Source organism: Ranitomeya variabilis, chromosome 3, assembly GCF_051348905.1.
Source record: "Ranitomeya variabilis isolate aRanVar5 chromosome 3, aRanVar5.hap1, whole genome shotgun sequence".
Taxonomy (NCBI): domain Eukaryota; kingdom Metazoa; phylum Chordata; class Amphibia; order Anura; family Dendrobatidae; genus Ranitomeya; species Ranitomeya variabilis.
Genome location: NC_135234.1, coordinates 35,229,673 through 35,240,336, shown reverse-complemented (window position 1 = coordinate 35,240,336; position 10,664 = coordinate 35,229,673). Strand labels below are relative to the sequence as shown.

General features: G+C 46.6%; 1 protein-coding gene across 6 annotated transcripts in view; it reads left to right on the top strand.

Annotated features, from left to right (window-relative positions):
- The first annotated feature begins 252 nt into the window (after positions 1-252).
- Positions 253-10,664, top strand: part of GRIK1 (glutamate ionotropic receptor kainate type subunit 1) — a 373,798-nt gene continuing 363,386 nt past the window's right edge. For 3 of the 6 annotated variants that reach the window (XM_077293956.1, XM_077293954.1, XM_077293955.1), the window contains exon 1: positions 256-1,012. In XM_077293956.1, coding sequence (XP_077150071.1) covers positions 889-1,012 — 124 coding nt within the window. In that variant the 5' untranslated portion in view covers positions 256-888. Of the gene's footprint in view, positions 1,013-8,696; positions 8,850-10,664 lie in introns of those variants that run through there. The other 3 variants (XM_077293959.1, XM_077293958.1, XM_077293957.1) reach the window with 3 other exon arrangements.

The window sequence follows — 10,664 nt, the reverse complement described above, 5'->3', positions numbered from 1 at the left end:
ATCTGGCTCAGTCAGGTGCAACCAGTGGGAGAAGTAGCTCCTATGAGAGCTGCTGCTTATTAGTGCATACTGTCACCTGAGCATGTGTGAGTTTACTGAGGCAAAGCATGCTGTGACCTCTAGTTCCACATTATATCGTCCAACCTTCAATACCCTCAGCAAGCAGGTGCCTGTCTGCAGCTCCATCCCCTCTCCTCCCATCCTCCCCAGGTATCTGTCTTTTAGGGGCTGGGAAGTCATCTCCAGTGTGCCCCATGCTCCCTCTGTGCAGTGTCCTAGGGGTGGTCCCTGAAATGCTCATTTAACAAGAAGAGACTGTGCAGGGAAGGAAGAGAAGTAAAGGCAGCCTGAAGGGAGGTGATGATGATGAGGACCAGGATGAGGAAGATGAGGAAGATACTTTGTACTTACATGATGCATGGCTGACTTAATCACCCAGCTTCTCCACTCCCAGCCAAACATGGAGATTAGAAGTGCATTCATCAGTAGATTCCAAGCAAGGATTCAATCAGCCCTGCCACTGGCATGGGAGTGGATGTAGCTTAATCTGCTGGAGGCTCTGCATGCTCCCAGCTCCCTCCTCACTTTCCTGCTGGAGTGAGCTCTGGCTGGTGTGCAGAAATCCGAGAGAACAAGCTGAGGAGGCTGGCTGCAGACTGGAGAGCAAGCTGAGGAGGCTGGCTGCAGACTGGAGAGCAAGCTGAGGAGGCTGGCTGCAGACTGGAGAGCCTGCCTGTGGCCATCAGCTGCTGGATGCTTCCAGGGAGCAGATGATGGGCTAGAGAGCCACCAACCAGGGAGCCACCAGCCAGGGAGCCAGGGAAGTGACTGAGGCATAGGATGAAGTGGGCAGCAGCAGCCTCTGCTCCATCAGCCTGGCTCTAGGACATGTGCACCACTGAATCCTCATTGTTCAGCATGGATCTCCCTGGCAGCTGTGGACTTCTTCTCCCCCTACTCTGCATTTTCAGTGTGATCACCCCTCACACATCCCAGCAAGTACTAAGGATTGGTGAGTACTGGTGCTGTTCACTGGGGACAGCTGGGAGACTCTGGTGCAACTTTGTAACTGTGCACTTGGTGCCTTCACTTCTCAGGTATCAATCATATAAGCAAACCTAATAAATAATCAATGAACTGTGCAAAGTATGAAGTTTACTGCCCACCTGGAAAAGCTGGGTGGTTAGTAGTGTTGCTCTTTCTGATTATTATTACTCATTATTTTGACCCCCCCCCCCACACCTTATATGGAAGGGTGTAAATATAGAGAAATACACATTATTATATTAATATATAGTAATGCAGTGAATATCACACAGCTTTTCCTGGAGCAGATAAACAATTCCTATTTAGCGCTGGACATTTGGGTTTTGCAGAAACCTGGTAAAGCTGGGTGATTAGTAGTATTGCTCATTTTACATATCCCCTCCTCATAATATTTATTTTGACCACTCATATAAAAGTGTTTGATGCATCACTGGATGAATAGCTTTGACATTCAGCTGTTTGGAAAAGCTGGGTGGCAACACCGTCACTATCAAAATTGTGTGTAATGTGTGATTGAGCATTTGCCAAATCATATCTGTCCTAGATCTGTATCTGGGTGGCATGCTGTTTAATATATATTAAATAAATAATACATATATATATTTAATATCTAGATGTATGTATATTCATGACACGTGTGTGTATAATAAATATATATATATACGCACACACATTATACTGATCATTTAGCACAGTCCACCTCACATAGCATTGCTTTCGCTTTACAGTAATATGGGAAAGCTGGATGACACCCCCTATGATGTTCCTGTACTGGACCTCAGTCCTCTCAGGGAGCAAGATGAATATTATTCCTAAATATAATTTTTTCGGGCCAAAGTTTTGCGAACCAGTATTCTACTAAAAACATAATGGCTACAACTCAGCTTTCCCTAGAGCCGACAGGAATAGCCTTAGTTATCAAAACTGTCTCTAAAAGAAAAGCTGTTTTTGTTGTCCATAGCAACCAATCACAGCGCAGCTTTCATTTTACCAGAGCAGTTTACAAAATGAAAGCTGAGGTCTTATTGGTTGCTAGTAGCAACAAAGACAGTTTCTTATTTTTGACCGTTTTGATAAATGGAGGCCCTTTAGATTTGCTATATTATCTATTTGGGAAAGCTGTGCGGCAATGTTGGATGGTACACAGCTTTCCCTGGAATAGATACAGAAATGTTGATAATTTGGCACAAATGCCTTCACATGATAGTGGATAAAGTTCTATTGTGTGTGTGTGTGTGTGTGTGTATATATATATATCTATCCCTATGATATGCCTTATGATGGGGGTCTTTGATATGGTAAATGTAATTGCCCTTGCTCGTTTTCAACATTTTCATTAAAGTCAATGTCAGACACGTGACAATACATCAGAAGCTCAGAAGATTAATAAGAATACCCCTTTAAGAAGGAACATCCCAGGTGGTCTAGAGGTTGGAATCTCTAGTTACTTCAGATTTAATGGGATATTCCACTTATAGAAATTTTTGAGATGGCATATGATCACATAGATGAGGGGCTGGGGGTGAGAACCACCCATAGCTGTAATATCCATGTACTGGGTGACACCCTAAAGAGGTAGACGGAGCTGTAGGTCCACTGACGAGGGTCTTGGAGTGATATCCATGTCAGTGAGCATGGCGTCAATGGACAGGGCTTATGGGACCCCTTTTATGAGCCAGAGCAGAGACCCATTGCCTTTTCATCTAATGTCCTCCATCTGTCCCATTTGCCTTCCTAACATATATTTGGTAGAAGAGAAAAATCTGACTACACAGGGATTGATTGTTGTCTGTTACCATGGAGACACATAGGTCTGCATATTAATATAAACACAAAACGATAGGAAAATCAATATATTTTAGTAAAGAATTATGTATGGTCTTTCACGGACAGACCCAACAAGTACCTACTTTTCTCTACAAATGAAGTCTGTTCGTGAAAGACCATATATAATTCTTTACTGGAATATATTGATTATCCTATCGTTTTGTGTCTATAGTAATATGCAGACCTATGTGTCTCCATGGTAACAGACAACAATCAAATCCTGTGTAGTCAGATTTTTCTTTCCGTCTCTTCTACCAAATGTAAGGAAGATGTATGGGACAGATGGAGGAAGGCAGAATCCGACTACACTGGGTTTGTTTGTTGTCTGTTACCATGGAGACACATAGGTCTGCATAGGATCTTTAGACACAAATGAGCAGGCTTTGTTAATGAAGACTTTTTCATTATTTTATTTTAGAGGTATTGGAGAAATGTAGAAAATTAGATGGAAAATTGGATGTAGCCTTCAAAGAACAGTTCCAGTCAGACATATAAAAGACCTCTTGTCTGAGAAAGTACTGATAGTGATAGATTAAAAATATGGTTGGGAAAAGTGCCAAACACTTTTACATGCCAAGTTGTCACTTCCCTTCCCCCACTCATCTTTGACTTTTATGTGATTTACTTAATAGGGGGCGATAATGAGCACAGGAAACAATTTTTCTTCTTTTTCATCATTTATCTTGGGAATGTTCCTTGTATTATATATTAGTTGTGCCTGTTGCCTTTTAATGATCGCCCCGGCTATTGTTATGAGCGTCTGTATTGTACAGACACAAGACAATTTCCCTTCCTTAGTGAGATCTGTAACCATAAAGCGGATGTGTAAGAAAGGATGGAACGCAGATACGACTACAGCCATGCGCCATGTGGGGCTGATTTTATTAGTTACAGTTGGTGATTAATATCTGCTTTGTGATCAGTAGAGGATTATTATGCTTATTGGGGTCTTATAAGAGCCTATATTGGTTTATGGGGGATCAGGACACCCTACACATGGGAACCTCAATTTATAAGAATTAATGTTAAAATCGTGTCTGGAGGTCACTGTGATGAAACAGTATGGGGGCGTTCTCTCATCATGGTCGTAGTGCTGGTTTTTGTGGAAAAATATTTCTCTTTAGGAGTGCCCACGTGCCCACTGCTCTGCCCATATAATACTGCCCACCACAGTTCCCCCCACGGGGTGCCATCTGCAATACCCCTACAATAGTGCCTGCCACAGTGCCCCTATAAGCGTGCCCACTACAGTACCCCTATAATAGTGCCCACCACAGTGCCCCTGGAGTGCCATCTACAATGCCCCTACAATAGTGCCTGCCACAGTGCTCGTATAATAGTGGAATGACCTCTACATTGCCCCAATAATAGAGCCTTTAATTGTGCCCCTATAAATGTGCCACAACACTGTCCGAATAATGATGCCTGCCACAGTGCGCCTATAAATGTGCCCACTACACTGTCCTATAATAGTGTCTGCCACAGTACCCCTATAATAGTGCCCACTACACTGCTCCTATAATAGTGCCCACTACACTGTTCCTATTATTACCTGCCGGCTGCCACACCGACCCTTCAGTAGTATCGTCAGATTTCTACAAAGTGCGCCCCACAGTACCTGTATAGTAACTGCGCTCACAGGATCCCTGCCACGTACGACCTGGGGAAGAAGAGAGCAGCCGAAGCCGTCCATGGAGAGCCTGGCATTATACCATCCGCCCATGTTATGGCCTTCTGTACGGCTCTGATATCGCACTCATCCGGTCTATTCCGATCACCAGTGTGTGTATAATTTTTTTTTTTTTTGCCGTCTTCCACTTCCACAGATCATCATGCAGTGACTTACAGAGTCTGTGTCCATTATTCTTCTCTGTGGGATTTCTAACAGAACTTCATTATCATAAGTTACAGGGATCTTCGGAGACTGTAATGAGCGACCCGCTGGATGTATAATGATACATGGAGGATATTGTAATAGTAAACCAGCCGTCGCTCGCAGACCCAATGCCGATCCTCCAGATTTTCCCACTGGAGTTTGTTTTCCTTGTGCCACCCATAACCATCAGTGACCCCATAACAGTGACCCCAACAATCACCTCTATAAAAGTGACTGCAACAGTGATCCCCATAACACTAACAGGAACAGCAACAGTGCCATACACAATTCTTCATGACAGCAACAACCCCCATAATAATGGCACTCACAGTGCCCCCATAATAGAGACACACAGTGCCCCCGTAATAGACACACGCAGTTCCCCAGTAATAGATACAATCAGTGCCCCATAATAGAGACACACGGTGCCACCATAATAGATAAAATCAGTGCCCCATAATAGAGACAAGCAGTGCCCCCGTAATAGACACACGCAGTTCCCCAGTAATAGATAAAATCAGTGCCCCATAATAGAGACAAGCAGTGCCCCAGTAATAGACACACGCAGTGCCCCCATAATAGACACACGCAGTGCCCCCGGAATAGACACGCAGTGCTCCCATAATAGAGACACATGGTGCCCCCATAATAGACACATGCAGTGCCCCCATAATAGACACATGCAGTGCCCCCATAATAGATACAATCAGTGCCCCCATAATAGAGACACGCAGTGCCCCCATAATAGAGACACGCAGTGCCCCCATAATAGAGACACGCAGTGCCCCCGGAATAGACACGCAGTGCCCCCCATAATAGAGACACGCAGTGCCCCCGGAATAGACACACGCAGTTCCCCCATAATAGATACAAGCAGTGCCCCCATAATAGAGACACGCAGTGCCCCCATAATAGAGACACGCAGTGCCCCCATAATAGAGACACGCAGTGCCCCCATAATAGAGACACGCAGTGCCCCCATAATAGAGACACGCAGTGCCCCCATAATAGAGACACGCAGTGCCCCCATAATAGAGACACGCAGTGCCCCCATAATAGAGACACGCAGTGCCCCCATAATAGAGACACGCAGTGCCCCCATAATAGAGACACGCAGTGCCCCCATAATAGAGACACGCAGTGCCCCCATAATAGAGACACGCAGTGCCCCCATAATAGAGACACGCAGTGCCCCCATAATAGACACGCAGTGCCCCCCATAATAGAGACACGCAGTGCCCCCATAATAGAGACACGCAGTGCCCCCATAATAGAGACACGCAGTGCCCCCATAATAGAGACACGCAGTGCCCCCGGAATAGACACGCAGTGCCCCCCATAATAGAGACACGCAGTGCCCCCGGAATAGACACACGCAGTTCCCCCATAATAGATACAAGCAGTGCCCCCATAATAGAGACACGCAGTGCCCCCATAATAGAGACACGCAGTGCCCCCATAATAGAGACACGCAGTGCCCCCATAATAGAGACACGCAGTGCCCCCATAATAGAGACACGCAGTGCCCCCATAATAGAGACACGCAGTGCCCCCATAATAGACACGCAGTGCCCCCCATAATAGAGACACGCAGTGCCCCCATAATAGAGACACGCAGTGCCCCCATAATAGAGACACGCAGTGCCCCCATAATAGAGACACGCAGTGCCCCCATAATAGAGACACGCAGTGCCCCCGGAATAGGCACAATCAGTGCCCCATAATAGAGACAAGCAGTGCCCCCGTAATAGACACACGCAGTGCCCCCATAATAGACACGCAGTGCCCCCGGAATAGACACGCAGTGCTCCCATAATAGAGACACACGGTGCCTCCATAATAGAGACATGCAGTGCCCCCATAATAGATACAATCAGTGCCCCCATAATAGAGACACGCAGTGCCCCCATAATAGAGACACGCAGTGCCCCCGGAATAGGCACAATCAGTGCCCCATAATAGAGACAAGCAGTGCCCCCGTAATAGACACACGCAGTGCCCCCATAATAGACACGCAGTGCCCCCGGAATAGACACGCAGTGCTCCCATAATAGAGACACACGGTGCCTCCATAATAGAGACATGCAGTGCCCCCATAATAGATACAATCAGTGCCCCCATAATAGAGACACGCAGTGCCCCCATAATAGAGACACGCAGTGCCCCCATAATAGAGACACGCAGTGCCCCCATAATAGACACGCAGTGCCCCCATAATAGACACGCAGTGCCCCCATAATAGAGACACGCAGTGCCCCCATAATAGAGACACGCAATGCCCCCATAATAGAGACACGCAGTGCCCCCATAATAGAGGCACGCAGTGCCCCCATAATAGAGACACGCAGTGCCCCCATAAAATAGAGACACAGTGCCCCCATAATAGAGAAATGCAGTGCCCCCGCAATGGAGACATTTACAGTGCCCCCGTAATAGAGACACGCAGTGCCCCCATAATAGAGACACGCAGTGCCCCCATAATAGAGACATGCAGTGCCCCCGCAATGGAGACACGCAGTGCCCCCATAATAGAGACACGCAGTGCCCCCATAATAGAGACACGCAGTGCCCCCATAATAGAGACACGCAGTGCCCCCATAATAGAGACACGCAGTGCCCCCGGAATAGGCACAATCAGTGCCCCATAATAGAGACAAGCAGTGCCCCCGTAATAGACACACGCAGTGCCCCCATAATAGACACGCAGTGCCCCCGGAATAGACACGCAGTGCTCCCATAATAGAGACACACGGTGCCTCCATAATAGAGACATGCAGTGCCCCCATAATAGATACAATCAGTGCCCCCATAATAGAGACACGCAGTGCCCCCATAATAGAGACACGCAGTGCCCCCATAATAGAGACACGCAGTGCCCCCATAATAGACACGCAGTGCCCCCATAATAGACACGCAGTGCCCCCATAATAGAGACACGCAGTGCCCCCATAATAGAGACACGCAATGCCCCCATAATAGAGACACGCAATGCCCCCATAATAGAGACACGCAGTGCCCCCATAATAGAGGCACGCAGTGCCCCCATAATAGAGACACGCAGTGCCCCCATAAAATAGAGACACAGTGCCCCCATAATAGAGAAATGCAGTGCCCCCGCAATGGAGACATTTACAGTGCCCCCGTAATAGAGACACGCAGTGCCCCCATAATAGAGACACGCAGTGCCCCCATAATAGAGACATGCAGTGCCCCCGCAATGGAGACATTCACAGTGCCCCCGTAATAGAGACACGCAGTGCCCCCGTAATAGAGACACGCAGTGCCCCCATAATAGAGACACGCAGCAGTGCCCCCATAATAGAGACACGCAGTGCCCCCATAATAGAGACATGCAGTGCCCCCGCAATGGAGACATTCACAGTGCTCCGTAATAGACACACGGTGCCCCCATAGCAATCTTCATAGTGCCCCCATAGCAATGACTGGAATAGCGCCCCTATAACATGCTGTTCTAACGTCTGGGGACCCTGACCAGCCTGGTTGTGCCCCTTGGGACATGCTGTGCCCCTGTGGGGTGTGCGCTGTAATCTCTCCTTCCTGCATGTCTGAGCGCTCCGCAGACTGTTGTGTTGTAAAGTAGCTGTTTATATCTCCTTCTTTCTTTTCCATTTACGTGCACTCTAACCGAGGCGTAATTATATATCACAGCAGTAGAACAGATTGAAATGAGATGAGAAGGCAGCAAATTGGAAAGCGACGGAAAGCAACAACGGGGAGAGAGATCAGAGGAAAGATAGAATGCAAAATACGTGAAGAGAACAAAAGGAAGATCAGTCACCGGCAGCAGACAGAACGCGGGAAGGAACACTGCTGCTGCTTTTATTTTTCACACTTCTTGTTTTCTTCCAGTAAAATAAACTTTAAAGGCTAAGTGAGCAACATTACAGTGATCGGCTCCAAAATACCAAGGGTTAATATCCGGAAATTATCAGGAGTAATAAGGACTGGAAGACGGAATGCCCAGAGCGTGACTGATCCTGTACCGCAACCTGCCTCATGTTCTGGTCTTGTGGATTCCTGTCTCAGTGCTTGGATTCGCCCACAAAGCAAAAACTAAAGGAGCTCCACCAGCAGAATAGTGAGCGCAGCTCTGGAGTATAATACAGGATATAACTTAGGATCAGAACAGGATCAGTAATATAATGTATGTATACAGTGACTGCACCAGCAGAATAGTGAGTGCAGCTCTGGCGTATAATACAGGATGTAACTCTGGATCTGTAATGTATGTACACAGTGACTGCACCAGCAGAATAGTGAGCGCAGCACTGGAGTATAATACAGGATATAACTTAGGATCAGAACAGGATCAGTAATATAATGTATGTATACAGTGACTGCACCAGCAGAATAGTGAGTGCAGCTCTGGCGTATAATACAGGATGTAACTCTGGATCTGTAATGTATGTACACAGTGACTGCACCAGCAGAATAGTGAGTGCAGCTCTGGGGTATAATACAGGATGTAACTCAGGATCAGTAATGTAATGTATGTACACAGTGACTGCACCAGCAGAATAGTGAGTGCAGCTCTGGAGTATAATACAGGATGTAACTCAGGATCAGTAATGTATGTACATAGTCACTGCACCAGCAGAATAGTGAGTGCAGCTCTGGGGTATAATACAGGATGTAACTCAGGATCAGTAATGTAATGTATGTACACAGTGACCGCACCAGCAGAATAGTGAGTGCAGCTCTGGAGTATAATACAGGATGTAACTCCGGATCAGTAATGTAATGTATATACACAGTCAGGCTCGGACTGACCCATAAGGTAACAGGGGAATCCCTCGGTGGGCCCCTGTGCAGATCCGGGCCCTCAACCCCACTGTATGAGCAGTACTTGGCATAATTCAATTGATTCTGTATAGAAAAAAAAGCAGCATCTCATCATTCATTAATAAAACTACCCAATGTATTATTATATAGATATATAGGTACATTTGTGAACGAGGGTAGTGTAATATTTGTATGCAAGTGGGCCCCCAAAAGTCAGTGTTACTGGTGGGCCCTTGGCACCCCAGTCCGACACTGTACACAGTAACTGCACCAGCAGAATAGTGAGTGCAGCTCTGGGGTATAATACAGGATGTAACTCGGGATCAGTAATGTATGTACACAGTGACTGCACCAGCAGAATAGTGAGTGCAGCACTGGAGTATAATACAGGATGTATCTCAGGATCAGTAATGTAATGTATATACACAGTGACTGCACCAGCAGAATAGTGAGTGCAGCTCTGGGGTATAATACACGATGTAACTCAGGATCAGTAATGTAATGTATGTACACAGTGACTGCACCAGCAGAATAGTGAGTGCAGCACTGGAGTATAATACAGGATGTAACTCAGGGTCAGTAATGTAATGAATGCACACAGTGACATACCCCAGAGCTGCACTCACTATTCTGCTGGTGCAGTCACTGTGTACATACATTACATTACTGATCCTGAGTTACATCCTGTATTATACCCCAGAGCTGCACTCACTATTCTGCTGGTATAAATACAGGATGTAACTCAGGATCAGTAATGTAATGTATGTACACAGTGACTGCACCAGCAGAATAATGAGTGCAGCTCTGGGGTATAATACAGGATGTAACTCAGGATCAGTACAGGATCTGTCTAGATGTTGATTACCTGAGACCAGTTTTTAAAGCCTTTTAGGGGTAGAGGTGCTCAAGAAAGGTCTCCTGTCACGATATATATAGCGACCTCGCGGGGGTCAGTAGCTTACGGCACAACAAACTCACAATGGGATGGAAAAGCGGGGAGGAAGGCCCTATAAATAAAGGAATGGTCACCTCCTGCTCAAACCTGAGCCGGTATCTGCACTCCCCTAATGCCCTAAGTGGGTTCTTCCCCCAACGCCGTCAGGAACCTCAT